Here is a 16,178-nt window from a genome sequence, read left to right on the forward strand (position 1 = left end):
TTAAGTAACTTTAACAATAATCAATATAAACCAATAATCTTAGTTATTTTAACCATTTTTATCTGGAAATCCGCTCTTCTTTATAGATTTTATTTCCCAAAAATGAATATTTAAGAGGATTCTTTAAAAATTTATAACTCCAATCAAAGAATCCCTCTACATCTATTTAAAATGATCATTTAGATCAGTATTGACGAAGGTACACAAGCAAGAAAAACAAAATTCAAAATAGTGTGACATGTTTATAAAACTTTCAAATTTAAACTTGCAAGCTAAAGGCTTTTAGAGATTTCTTCGAAAACTAGTCTATGTAACTCGGCCTGATCAATTTTTTTTTCGGCAACTTCAATTTGTTGGTACCTGCTTGACCCAATACACCAATATAACGGTCTCAAAATGAAAAATACCAAGTCATTTTTTAACTAAAATCGGGATTCTTAAAAGTTTAAACAAGCCATGAGATGGGTCTGATGTGACCCTTGACGTCCACACGAATAACTTCCCTGTATAACGAAAACTTACCTATAATAAAAATAATAAAATAATTTTAACATATTTATATGTTGATAAGTCACAATAGTATTTATTTGGAGAAGTATATCAGTTATTACGCTTCGATCGGTACCTTAACGAAATCGATATCATTTTTCGTTCGCGCGATATCGATCAAGAAAAAGATGACCTCACAAGTACGTACATGTTAGTTTTGCCAAAAATCAGCATTTTACTCGAAAGTTTAGGCCTCTTGTTAATGGATTATAAACTATGAACACATATCCATATTAAATGAGAGATTACAGAATAATTTGAATTGGCCTAAATGACTGGCAATGTTCCACCCAATTAGTATATCAACTTGTCGGTTATTATCAAAATGTAGGTACTAATATACAACAAAAAAACAAAAATTATTTTTTGAAAAATTGCATAAAAAAGTATGTGTGCTAAAAGTAATTATAAATTTTACATGCTAAATTTTATTTGCGAAATAGTAAACAAAAAAAATACTACATTATTATTCTCTATTTGAATTGTTTTTAGATTTAACAAAAAAAAGTAACTACATTTATCATCATTTAATAATAAACAGTTTCAAATACGCTTTTTTTTGTTATAAACTGATGAAATAATTTTTATTCTTATTTAATTCAATAAAAAATTTTCCCAGGCTTCTTTCAACATTCGTGTGTCAGTTTTTTTTTTTATTTCGCATATGTGCGAAAGTCAAGTGATGTCATGGAGATGTGTTTTTTAATCGCAATTTCGAAATTTATTAACTGTAAAACAATTGAATTGGTTGTTTCCTGATTACCTGAAATATACCCATATGGTTTATTATATCATTAAAACAGTTTTTGTAAATATAAATCGCCATAGTAGATACTTCATAGGTGATAGTCCATAATTATTTCAATAGGGTGTTTTAAAGGATTATTATTATAAACAAAGTATTAAAATTTTTTAAATATATATCCACGAAGCCAAAAAACTTCAGGCCAGGTCGATGTGAAAATTCATAACAAACAATAATTTTTTTATCCGTCTCAATTCGATCAATAGAAGCAGAGGTATGGAAGAAACTGCCACCAAAGAAGCTAAAATAGCTGATACACTATGTGCCTAACTAGTTAGAACTTTTATTGTTTTGAATATGTTCCACCCATCATACATCGATAGAATTCCTACATATAATAGCAGGATAATTTCGAAATTCACGTGATTTGATTGGTCGGTGTACCTTAAGAAATAGCTACGAAAACCACCCTTAATTTTTCAAAATTGTTTTGTTTGACCTATAGCTGGTTGAAAAATTATGAAAAAAATGTGTCATGTATAGATCTAAAAAGGAGCTTCTTTTTCGCGTTGGTTTTATTCAAAAATCTTTTATAGTTTTCTAGAAAAATAATATTGAAGTTAGGGGTTGCAACCCTTATTTTGCTAGGGATTACTAGCTAGGGACGCCAGTGCAGATTTCATATGGAAATTCGGTAAGACCTTTTCAAAAACCTCTTTTTAGATACAGATGAAAAGATTAAAACCATTTCTAGAATTTCGCAATTAAAATAAAAGACACGCTTTTGGTCAGACTTGTATACTGGGCTAATATTTCCATGTAGTCGAGAATAAAAATTTCAAATTAGTTACTTTGTGTATTGAATAAAGAGATATATTAGAGTGGACCTGTCATCATCAAAATTTATTTACAGTAACATGATCCCCTTGTGTGTTTATAATTAATAATTTAAAAATATGGAAAGTTTTTGTTAAATATCTACATCTATAATATATGATACAGTGGTCATTATACATTTAATTAAATTAACAACTATAAATAAATATAATACCTATCTCTTATGCAACAATATATTTTTTATACTTACGGCTATATTTATTAGCTTGCACATTTTATGATTTTTGTTGCAATAAATACAACTTCTTTTAATACTTTATCTATTAAAAATATATAAAAATTATATTTTTAAGTGTAAGATAGTATTAAATACAGAGTGGTTAATACAAAAATTATACACTTTGCTCTTAAAATTCTAAGGTATAGTCTTCAAATATTTTTTAACCGACTTCCAAACAAAAAGGAGGAGGTTATCAATTCGACTGTATTTTCTTTTTATGTGTGTTACCTCAGAACTTTCGACTGGGTGAACCGATTGATGATTCTTTATCTATTTGAAAGCTGGTGCTTCCTATGTGCTCCCATTTCATTTTGGTCCAGTTCTGACAACGGCATCCATAAGAAAACCATAAAAGTCTAAAATTTGCATTAAGTATGCACGATAAGAGGACGAATAAATCAATATCACGCCAAACGATTTCGATGATTCTTTTTTAGTGAAAATTAGTTAGTGTACTTCAGATTCACTAAAAATCACAAAATAAAAAAAAACTTTTAACAAAAAGAAAACCGACTTCAAAAGAAAAACTTTTCCAAAACAAATTAATATGCACTAAAAAGTAAAAAAAATAACGATAATATAATTTAGTTAAAATTATTGTTATTTTTGGAGTCGGTGTCAGCCAAGCTGATGTCGCAAACTGTTCTGTCAGAGTTGTTTCCTTGGCTGACACCGACTCCAAAAATATCTTTTCGTTTCGTATTTTGAGCTCTCGTGGTCAAGACGGACAACCGGAAATGGACTTTTTAATTGATTTTATGAACACCTTTACCAAAATTTAGTTCGAAGCATCAATATTTTAAAGCGTTACAACCGTGGGACTAAACTTTGTATACCTTGATATATTTCATATAAACATGGTATAAAAATAGTGAAACATTTACTAAAATCGGTAATTAAAAAAAATGAAATTAAGTAAATTACCTTAAGAACCTATAATTTGTGAGTGAGATTAATTGACAAAGAAGCTTATGTGTTCAAATCAAAATTGGCTTGCTCCCTTAAATTTTCAAAATTGATTATACTTGCTTTTTGTTTAAAATTGCCTTGGTGCTCGTACATTCATAATTTTATGCGTATAATTTTTAATGGACCATTCTGTCTGTTACTTATATTTAGTTGTTACGAATAGCAAGCAAATAAACAAGTGAACGATCGATGATTGTGAAAGTGTAATCGTATGTATAGGTAGTACCTACCTAGGTATGTATTTTAATAAAAAGACTTTAATCATTTTGTGTACAAGTGAGAGTTAAAATGATATTAAAAAAATTACATTTATGTATTTATATGATGAGTTTTTAGTATCTTGTGGTAAATCTTAATAAAATACATACATTATAATTAGGGTTCCGTAGAAGGTACGGAATAATGAGAGTTGAAAATCATTGTATGATTGATAATAGTGCTCTCTACATTCAATTTGCTACCAAAGTATGCGTACATCGAAGTATACCAATTGATAAATATCTTCTCATCTATTTTCAGTTTTAAATTTGCAAATTTACTTCCAAATTGTTATTTTAACAATTTGTTCCCACAAATAGAATATCTCTGCCATTGTTATTAAAAGTTTGATTTTTTCCACTCGACAATCAGAAGCTTAAAAAAAGCAGGCATAAACTGGGTTTAGTAATGGTTTATGTTTAGAACACTGCAGTTTGAAGTCATTAATGACTTGGCTTCATTAGTGAAATTGTGAATCTGTTGCCATAAACTTCACGGATTCTAAGTTCATTTGATATGTAACACGTCAGTTTTTCAAAATCTAGATTTTCTAAGTTAGTAGAAATAACTAAACGTCCAATGCAATATATTATTATTCAATAAATTAGGCTATTGAAAAATATATTTATATTTAATTTGTTGAATGCCGAAAAGATACTTACAATCTTCTTTATGATCTCAGCTACCAGAAAACTGAAGCATTTTAAGAAATAATCAATGTCAATTTTATACAGACTGGGAATACTAAAATTGTAGGAGCCAAAAAGATTGGATGGCCAAAATTTTTTTGTGGGTCCTGGAGAGGACAAAAATGAATATTATACTTTAATAGATCTTTAAATAGGTTTTTAAAGTTCTTAAAAACCAAAAATTATCTATCCATCACATATACTATTTCTTCACTTACAAAGCCATTTAAAGTACCTTACTGCATTCTAAATATAGACAAATCTCGTTGCAAAACTGCTAAAAATATTAACATTATCTTACTAAATTACTCAATTTTGATTTCGATATAATTAAAAGTGATTAATTAAATATTCATGGTGTCAATAAGTACCTTTCTGAGTTTGCTTCAAAGTACACGAAATAACGTATAATTAATATTTGTTAATAAATGAATTAAGATCATCTTAAATGAATTAATTAAACAACATAATCCTTGGTGAAATTAAAATGTGTAAACAAATTATATCATATTTGACCGATTTTATTATAAGTACATAATAAATCGTTTTAATTATTAAATTAACATTTTGTAATAAAATAAGATGAGATACATAAAAAAATAGTAGATATATTATTTTTAAATTTACCTTTACCTTTTGCAATTCTCCTTGGACATAATAATGTGAGAGAATTATATCCATCTATCACATGTAGAGTATATTAATTACACACATAATTTTATAAAATATTAACAAAAAAAAGAAATAGTATTTCGCCATGATTTCATACAAATAAGAAACAAATTATTAATATAATAATAGTTAAGTTGTCGCAATTTCTTTTGAATCAAGTATCTACAAAAAAATTAATACAATAAAAGATGAAACAAAAACTTTCGGAGTGTGAAATAATCACAATTTATATGTACGTCTATATATGCAATGTTATTAAAAGAAAGGAAATTATTGGTCCAGCCAACAGTAGTGTTCTATCTGGAACTGTTCTCTTAGAGAGAGGTTTAAAATGCCGTTGGAATCTATGTATTTAAGCAAAACTGTACATATAATACATATACCCCATATACATGGTACTTTTTAAAGTTGACATATGCATGAGACTCGAAAGAGAAGTTTTATCGATAAAAAAGAGACACAACTTACGCAGACATTAAACGTGGCCTAGGTTTTCAAGCTCACTCTATACCATAACTAATAATCGATAGATGAACACTTTAAATTAGAAAGTTGTTGATTGATTAAAAAAGCTAGATTCTGCGAAAACTAGGCACTCTTCGAAAAAAAATTCCCAATAAAACTAATAAAAGTGGTTTGTTTTTCTATAAAGACCATTTTAATTCAAATTGAATTAACAAGAGCAGAAAAAGGTAGGTTTTTGCTATCAATTACTGTCTAAACTATTCGATTAACAAAAAAATGTTTCAATCAAAAAATGTTCACATAATTATAAAGAACAATTTTCTAATTTAAAGCGTATATCTGTCTGTCAGTTATGAATCAGAGTGAGGTTTTAATTGAACCTGAAAATTAAGATCGAATTCGATGCTGGTATAAAGTGTGTTCCTTTGAAACTAAGATTTATCTTTTGAACCATTTTCCTCGATTAACTTTATTTATCGAGTTTCAAGCATATGTCAAATTAAAAAAGACACCCACTAAATCTTATTTTTACCCGGAGCGACGGAATAGCTAGATCGGACCCTACGATACAAACCCTGCGAATAAACGGGTATAGAAACTGCCCATATTTATTTAGATTATTATTGTATACTCGCATTTGATGTACCTCTCTGCAGATGAACTTCAGGCGTAAATATCAAATCAAATTGTTTCTAAGAACAGTACCTCTTTATCGCATACCTTGTGGTTGCTGTGTACGGAGGTAAGAAAAAAACAATAGAATAAACGACGAAACAAAACAAAAAATGATTCTTGTATATTTATTACATATTTTAAGTTGATTTCATTTGGACATGAATCTTTTTTTTTTTTAAATATCATCCCACTTTCTAATATGCGGGGTCATTAATGATATATTTATACACACATTCATTTGTTTTCCAAAATGTCCAATAATATTTTATAGCTATTATAAATAAATGGTAGTATCTAAATAATTTGTTAGAAATATAATAATGTAATTAGATATTAGATTACACATAAGAGATTATATGAATAAAATATTGTTGATAATAATATAATACATGTATTAAAATATTATGTAATGATCAATTAACTACCTATATGATTCAATAATTTATCATCGTGATTATTTATTAGATAGATATACCTACCTCTATTGATCGATACGATTAGGCGAGATGGTTTATTCTACCATATGTTTGATTTAATACATTATAATAATATTTTATGTAATAGACAGGATAATTTTTATTACTGACCGCAACGCATTTATTTATGAATGTGACCTTTGGAATAGTGTTTTTTAAATTTCTGAAATGAAGTTATTAATTTTATCTCGTTTTTAATGATGTCTATTTGTGGTTTGAGATCATATAATAAAAATTTACCATGCTATATCGACTTTCTTCAATTCGTTTGAACATTTGAACAAAATTTTCGCTATACATAAGAAAATTGCCAGAAACAATTCTAATAAATAAGATTGTTCGACTGAATTCAATGGGCAGCGCTGCCAACTCTTAGGTGGATCTACCACGATTGATGTTTTTCAAATATACTACCTCGCATGGAAAATCTACCAACTTTTAGTATGTTTTTCTAATCTACTACCTCTCATGGAATATCTACCAATTTTTTAAATTAAAAATTTTAATAAAATCCCGTGAAAATGCTTGTAGTGACATTTCTTTGTTTTTATAAACGTTTCATCCCCCTTTTAGCGAATTTCTTCCGAAGGAAATGGAAGGTACTCTTGTGATTTTTTCTCAAGACCCTTAATTTTCGAAATAAAAGTTCTTGGAAAAATTTTTTCCATTCTTTGAGAATGAATTTGCTTTGCTAAGGTAGTTCCTGCGCTACAAATTTTCACTAATGAAACACTTACTGAAGAGCAATTATAAGTTGCTTAATCAAAGTATGAGGTGAAAGATCTAATTTTGGTATAGATTAAATTTTTAAGCAGAATTTGCTGAAAACTACCAACTTTTTAAATCATACTGCATATACATATCTGTTTTAAAGCAAATATCTCTCTACAATAGAAATTATTCTCCGTTTTTACTTGTCTGCCTTTTTAATGCCTATTCGTATCTTATTAACAATATTAATTAATATTTTTAATTCGTAATTTAAAAGTTTATTAAGTACATTTCAATTCATATTACCGGTTAGTTAATAATAAATTTAAATTAAAAGTTTAATTCATGTAGCTTATTAACAAAAAACACCAAGAACATATCTGTATAAAAAAACACTAACCGTCAAGCATATCATTTGAGTTTAATGAATTATTATGTTATAAAGTATATATGTATGTTATATTATTAAAATTAAAATATTTATTTAGATTTGTGAATCTAATTTTATCTCAATTAACTGTAATTATTATGTATGCTTGAAAGTTCATTTAAAATAGTTTATATTTCTTTTTATATAATCATTTTGTTTAAAATGATGTCATAATTCATATACACTTTTTATAGACCGTAGAGAAAGTTTTTACTAATGCATGTGATGTACTTTACAAGTTCTTTTTAAAATTATTTTAAAAAAAATTATATTTATATGCACATGTTAAGTAGATTACTTAATGAAATATGATACAGAGAGTTTTTGAAAATATTTAAGAGATTGACGAATCTATCTCTGCCTAAGGAGTATATACAAAGTATATGGTTCATTTTAACACTTTTAAATTTTACTTATAAATCAATCATACCTGTTTATAGGAAAAAGTACTATATAATGATCCCTCAGGGTAAAAGGATTCCTTGTTGTTTTAAGTGAATTATGAAAGCCATCTAGTATACTTAGCGATGGCTTCCACTTGTCAAATTAATCGTTCAACAAAAACTTATCGCGACGTATAATCTATTTTGTGTTTCGTATAGCAAAAATATTAATATTATTGCTTATGACCTATGGTAAGACCAATTTCAACGTAAAATTTCTTTTTTTATGTTAGCTTTCGCCGGGTGGTTGTTTTACTCTTGACTTCTGTTGACTTTTAATGATTTTATAACACATTTTGATAGGCGTATGAAAAATTTTAAGGTTAGTTTTTATGACGATATTTGAATAGGTATTACGGGTAAAATGATCCCCTTTATATAATGATCCCTATTTTGTGTGTAAAATTATAATAGGTAAAATGATCCCCCATCATGTGGTGGCTCTCGAATTTTTTTACTTGATTTTAACAGTGATTTTTGTTTTCAAACTAATCGTTGATGCAATGTTAAAGAACAATTAATATTTTATGTGAATTGCTTGGTAAAAAATGCAATGGGATCATTTTACCCACCTATTATAGAGAAATATTGAATACTTCTAAAAATTTGAACGAATCAAAAAAATTGGCATACCAATATTGCAAAACTTGAATAAAGAAACCAAAAATATTTCGACACTATATATATCTCAAATATTTTGGCTATAAATTGCAAATTTTCTTAGGGGGATCATCATAGGACACCTCCCCTCTACATCTTTTATAAAAACCTTCACATTCTTTCTTTGTACATTTTATGAGAAGTTAACTATTAATAACCGCATTTTTACCAAAAATAGAGCTCTTATACGAAAAAACGCTGACATTACTAGTTAATTTCTCATAAACTGTACAAAGACTCGATATTAATTTTTTCGTGAGGTGTATAAACGAAAGAGTGATTAATTGATAAGTAAATCTTTAAATTATTTGTATTGATTTCAATTTTACACGTATATTGAGTATCGTCTTAAAAATCATTAAGTTATTAAAAATATTACCTAAAATGAATTCCATCTTGAAGATTTCACAAACTCTTTTTACGCGCATAATAAAATGGATTTACGATTATATTTATATAAAGATTATGATAATATTGATTTTTAAAAAGTCTTTATTAACATTTTTTGCCGACTATGCAAAAAATACACCTACATGAATAGTATTAATTTTAGTGTTATGAAACGTTTCTCTAAAATGAACAACTTTTCAATACTCCTGATAGTTATAAAAGAGGTTATAAAAATATAATCTGTAAAATTAATAAATTTCTAATTCAAGAATAGATTACTTTTGATGGGAGACACATAATTAATTGTGTGGCAGATTTACAACTTTATCTTTTTAATTGTATAACCCGTATATAAAATTTATATCAAGATATACTAGTTTTAGTCCCAAGTTTGTAAAGCTTAAAAATATTAATGATACGAACAAAATTTTGGTAAAGGTGCTCACAAAATCAATTAATTAGTCCATTTCCGTGAACTCAAAAACAAAAAGAAAGATTATTCGCAACAAAGTACAAACTTAAATTAGATCTTATCGCGATTTAATTACAATAAATTATGAAAATTAACAAATTTTCTTTTCTTTTTCAGATAACTGCAACATTGTTAATTGTCACTATATCATATGCAGACACCAATGTAAAAAAAAATGTGGAACCTGATCCGAATCGGGGCAAACGAAATGTAGATTACACAGTAACTCATAATCCAAATGGTGGTGGATCGAGTTTTCGATTAGAGCGTAGAACTTCGTCTAATCGACCAGCTGCACCGCCACAACAAGCTCAAAGACGAATATCATCTCAATATGGAAATCAACGGACATACAACTCCTTGACACGTAGGCATAGACCCAACACAATACCACCGTATGCAGTGCAAATGGAACCTTTAGTTCAGTACTCTCAACGAGATCCTTTATTTGATGGTCAAAAACCTTTGAGAAAAGACATTGAAAGTCATTTTGTTAATGATAATAAAATATCGGCAAAAAGTGATAATTTTGCATCTGAAACTCATTTCCCAGTACCTCAATTCTATCCACCTCCACCCTTACCTCCTCCTCAACAGTATGGACCACCAGAACCAGCACATCATCATGTCGAACCACCAGAACCAATTATTGAAATTATTATTAAAGAATCGAATATTAGTCTACCACCTCCTCCAACTCTTCCACCGCAACCTCGTAAAAAAGAATCCGTACAAGTGTTTTATGTAAAATACAAAAAGGATCCTTATGGTGGTAAAGATGCTGTAATTTACGACACACCGATTCCAGCAGTCACACCTGCAACAAATCTACACAGTGAAGAAGAAGTAGAGCATCCTCCTCCTCAAGAACATTATCCAGATTCCTATGAACCACAACCAGCTCCTCCACCTTCAACAACATTACGAACTATTATCAAACCTGACTCAGAAACATATCATACAGATAGTAATGTTCACGTTACGTTCGGAACTGAAGACCATTATCATCATGAAAAAAGTGATCATGAAGGAAAACATGAAGAATCTGCACCAAAACCATCATTAGTATTCCCAGATTCACCGAATTTAAAAAATCAACATTCACTTCAACAATTGCAACCACAAGCAAGCACACAAGTGCAAAAACGTCATCCAGCAGCAAATCAACAATCACAATTTAATGGCAATAGTTTCCAAAGCGATTTTTCTTCATTTAACAACAATCAACCTCCTCAACCCCCTCAACAACCTCAACAACCTTACTATCGTCCTTTCCCACAAGCCCAATACTCAACAATACAATTAGGTCCAGTACCAGGGCCACCTTCTTTTCCAAGACCTCAAGGGCCATTCCATACTCCCTCATTCCCGCCAAACCAAAAGTATTTCCCTAGACCTCCATTTTATAATAAACAACCATTACCCCCACAATTTTTAAATAATCCATCAAATCCGCCTTTTTACCAAGGACTACCTCATGTACAACAGCGTCAGCCATTTAATCAAGGCCCATCACAACAACCACCACAACCAACTCCAGCAAGTTTCAATTCCTTTCCACAAAAAACGGAGCCCCCTCAAGTTTATAAAACAATTCGATTGGAGGAGCCAATTCGACAACCTACTTATCAAACAATAAAACAAAATACACCTCCACAAGAAATCAGACATGAAGCAAACATCAATAGTCATATAAACCATAATCGTAATCCAATTACCCCTACAAATCCTACGTTAAACCAACAAAATTATCATGAACAAAGGCTACAATTTCCACCCAAACAACAACAATCATTTCCTCCACAGCAAAATCCACAACAATCGTTCCAATACTTTAATCAACATTTGAATAAAATACCAAATGACAATAGTTTGTCGTCACCTTTCAATTATTTTAATCAACAACAAGAACGTAATAAAAATCAACAACAGTCAACTTTCCTTCAACCCAATCAACATATTCCACAATCTCAACAACCGCAATCAGGTAACATTTTACCACAAGGCAGTGTTTTACCACCGGGTGGTGAATTATTGAAATCAATTCCAAAATTCGAGCAACATTTATCAGTAGCAGTTCCTAATACACCAACTCCCACTTTTAAACATCCAAATTTCCCACAAGAGAATCCAGAACATCGCCAAGCTCCAAATCATAACTACAATCCAAATCCAACACAAACAATAAATCAATTATCACATCAACAAAATCAACAAAATTTTAATCAACAATCAAAACATCAACAGCAAAATCATCAAAGCTTTGATCATCAGCAAAATCATCCAAACTTTAATCAACAACAAAATCGTCAAAACTTTGATCAACAACAAAGTAATCAAAATTTTGACCAACAACAAAATCAACAAAATTTCAATCAACAGCAACAAACCGCTGGAGATATCATACAATATTTTAAGAGTACAGAATTAGATTATCGTCAAAAAGCCGAATCTAGTGAAAATAGGCCATCAAGTACGACCACGACGACTACTACAACTACGACCACAGAACAGCCAATTAACTTCAATTTACCTGATGAAGTGCCTGATGAGTTGAGACAGCAACTATTATCATCTGGTATCCTAAAGAATGCTGATATCTCTGTATTAGACTACGATAAAATTGGAGATATCCCAATTGAAGCATTGCCTCCAGATCAATTAGCTAACTTCTATGGTGCCGCAAAAGAACAAGGTATATCAGCTAGTGAACCAATAAGATCTGTTGTAACTACAAATGGTGAGAAAGTAACCGATTTAGATACAGATCAAGATTATGAAACTTCTGCTAGTGAACAAATTCAATCAGTTGTTACAACTAATGGCGATCCAATTTCGGATCGATCTTCTATTTTAGATCAAGATTTTGAAAGTTCTGAATTATCAGAAGTTCTATCTCCTCAAGCGATTAGCATGAAAGTAGTGCATTATGATGATAAATCCTTAGATGATGTATCCATACCGGATAAATATGTACAAGATAACGCAACGGAATTATCACCAGTAGTTCTAAATGATAAAAAGTATACACGATACTTACCATTAAAAGTTAGCGGAGCACAATTCCCGATACCAGATGTTGATGAATTACGTGGTAAAAGTATTACAAGTGTAGTTGTTCTGGCTCCAATTGACTATGACTTTTCTCCAAACGATCATGTGGATAGAATTGAAAGAGAAATACAATCTGATTCAAGAGTAAATGTTAGCATGGCATTGCAAGAATTAATAAAAAATCCTACAACAGAAAATTTTAAGTTCTGGTTACAGTCTGAGGGACAAATTTCCAATGATAAACAAGCAGTAGTTCTATTAGTTACAGGGTAAGTAATACAACTAATTTAGCTAATGGAGTCATTCATAAAATACGTATTGACGTTGGGAGGCAGGAAGCGCGGCCATTGAGTTAAGCACTATTATCACGAATCAATTTTCTCGTAAGATTCTAAAATACTGACCAAGACAATCTCAAAATGCTTGCTCAATGTATGAATTTGAGTTTCAAATATTTATTTAAGCTTTTTTTTTCGAAAATATTTCAATTTTATTCATATTTATAAACGTGAAAATCAAGATATATCATTGCGGGGTGGGATACCCTGAATGCCTAATTACATTTACTTAGCGGAAGGGAGAAAAGGTTTGTTACCTAGAGTAGGCAGAAAGATACTTTCAAAACACACAATTTCTGTTCATCATCGATATTGGGTCGCTTTCAAAGAAAGTGCATTTGCGAATTTATGCCTGTCGTCACCACCACTTTTATCATAGCTTAGCCTTTAAAACGGTAACCACAAAATGGATGTTTGGATAAATTTCATGAATTCGGTAGAGAATAGGTGGTATTTGTCACACTTTTTTAACCCCCGAACTAAAAAAAAAAAGAAAGAAAAAAGTGTGTGTCTGTCTATGGCATCGTAGCGCCATTTTTGATTTTAATTTTTTTTGGTCTCGTTTGGAATTAGGGTTCCGTATCGAAAAATTTGTCTGGGGTTTTTTAAATTTGGTAAATTGCACTTGTAGCTTAAATTCAATCGCATTTTTTCTGTATGTGTGGTATATTAATCTTTTTATTGAAAATCCACTAATTCCCATTACTTGAACCTTGTCCCTAAACTCGAAATATGTCCTTAGTGTGTTTTATGTTGATCGTATGTTCTCTCAGAATGAATTAATGATAGTCGAAATCATAAATATCGATTCGTAAACATAATTGTGACCTAGGCATGATTTCTTTCATTTTTCTTTAAGATTATATTCCATTCATCAAAATCTAAAAGCAAATTTTGCTTTGATCGTGTAACAAGAAAATGGGTTTTTGTAGATCGAAAAATAAAAATTATATTTTTATTATTTTACAGAGATGAAACTTCAAAAGAAATATTCATGTATGACATTTTAACAAAATCTGTAAGCCGCTTAGATGGTGAATTATCAACAGCATTTGTTGAAGCCGCTGAAAGTAATGTTAATAGTAGTCCTGATTTAAATCAAGATTTAATGGAAATGAAGGATGTACCAAACAATTCATTCACAATGGAAGATAATAATGAAAATTTAGCTAGATCTTCTTCATCTCAAACGAGGACTAATCATCAACATCATCATCGACCCAATATGTACCTGTAATTTTAATTCGATATAGTACGAAAAAAAAGAAACATTATTTGGCATTATTTTAAAATCACCCCATCGTTTCATTTTTTAAAATAAGTTACACATTTTAATACTTAACTAATTGGTTGTTAATTATCAATTATCGAATTTACTTTAAAGAAAGTGAAAGACAAAAGATAACTTACAAGTTTAGATTATTATAAGTAATATTCGAAATTATATCAAACAATCGAACAATTTATAAACCTCTTGAAGAACGGATTTTTTAAATGATAAATAACAACAAAAAGCTGACGAATTTATAAGAATTCTATCAGATGGATTACGAATATGCAGTTGTGAAGTCATATGCAGTCGTGAGTTAGTTGTAGTTTCGACTCCATACAAAGTACAAAATTTTGAATTTTTTCAATATAAAAAATATTTTTGTGTTTTTTGATCAGGTTTAAGCAAAAAAGTACTCTCATGATTTTTTTTCTAGGCGCTTATTTGTCGAAATAAACATTCTTAGGAAACTAAAAATGCAATATACTATTTGAAGAAAAATGTTTTTTTTTTTCAATTTCTGAGGGAATTCGCTTAGCTATCGCAGCTCCTGAGCTACGACTTTTTTTTATAAATACAACTGGTTAAAACAATATACATGAGTCGCACTGAATAAGTCAAAAAAAATGGTCAGGGGATTAAGATAATAGTTATATGGCTTTATTGCACTAAAAAGAGAGAATACAAAATAGAGACACTTAAAACATGCTTTATCAGTCATGGTTAAAATGGGCGCAGGAAATTTAAAGAAATTACAAAGTTTTCAGTTTTCAACGTGGTTTTTTAAATCCTATTCAATGAAGTTAGCCCGATCAACTCGGATTGAATAAAATATTAAAATACTTAATTTCAGGAGAGATTCTTAAAAAGTAGGAAAACATCAATTGAAACGGTGTCTTTTTTATGTTGTTAAGTGGAATTAAGACGTATAATAAAAAAAGGTTTTTGGTGCGCCTCATAAATATAGTTTTTCTAATAGAATCGCTAAAATATTTATTATAACTGTATTTTTATCCGCTTATAATAAATATATTATCCAAACAAATACAAAAATTTTTACATACATGAGACATTATTTTCCGTAGCGGATAAACTTTATAAGTAGTACATGCATTTGGAATCATTTTAAATAAAACAAAACTAAAGAAACAAATGTGCCAATGGTCTTGGAGAGGTTACAAAATTATTGATTTTAATGATAATGATAACTAGAAACATAATATTCTAATAAAAAATAATAAAATTTGAACACAAATCAAATTTATATTCATTCAGATGGAATTCTAATATTGAAGGAGAAAAATATAATTGCGAAGAAACAAATAATTTTTCAATCTGAAAATTACACTTCCGTAATTTGTGCCAAATGATTAAATTTATATATAATAAATATCTGGTGAGGAATATGATAAAAAAAAAGAATAGATTTATTAAATTGGATAAACAATAATATAACTTTTTGAATCGAATACAGAACGTAATTCGCAAAGATATATTGCGCTTATCCTTTTCATGTAGGTTAAATACTATTTGACTAAGAATATACTAATACAGGACGTACAGACCAGAGGAAAATTTTACTGGTCTTGCTCTTGAATGTTTGGTATATTTTTTCAATGAATCCAACTGGAAGCAAATATGATACTTTCTATTCCAATACTACATTAATTTTCAGATGGACTGACTGAATTTTTTTTCGAAATTGAACTGTGACTGAAATAACGAATAATAATTTCGTAATTACTTATAATATTCATTAAACGAAATAAAAAAAATTCAATTGCCAAATTTAATA

At 29.3% G+C, this 16,178-nt stretch overlaps 1 protein-coding gene across 1 annotated transcript; it reads left to right on the forward strand.

Annotated features, from left to right (window-relative positions):
- The first annotated feature begins 3,782 nt into the window (after window positions 1-3,782).
- On the forward strand, window positions 3,783-14,350 carry LOC123298766 (RNA-binding protein 33). Its single transcript, XM_044880863.1, has 5 exons — window positions 3,783-3,845; window positions 9,839-10,273; window positions 10,319-12,461; window positions 12,585-13,036; window positions 14,099-14,350. The coding sequence occupies exons 1-5, from the start codon at window positions 3,783-3,785 to the stop codon at window positions 14,348-14,350; spliced, it is 3,345 nt and encodes a 1,114-aa protein (XP_044736798.1).
- Window positions 14,351-16,178: the final 1,828 nt, after the last annotated feature.

The sequence above is a fragment of the Chrysoperla carnea genome, chromosome 4 (genome assembly GCF_905475395.1).
Source record: "Chrysoperla carnea chromosome 4, inChrCarn1.1, whole genome shotgun sequence".
Classification (NCBI taxonomy): Eukaryota; Metazoa; Arthropoda; class Insecta; order Neuroptera; family Chrysopidae; genus Chrysoperla; species Chrysoperla carnea.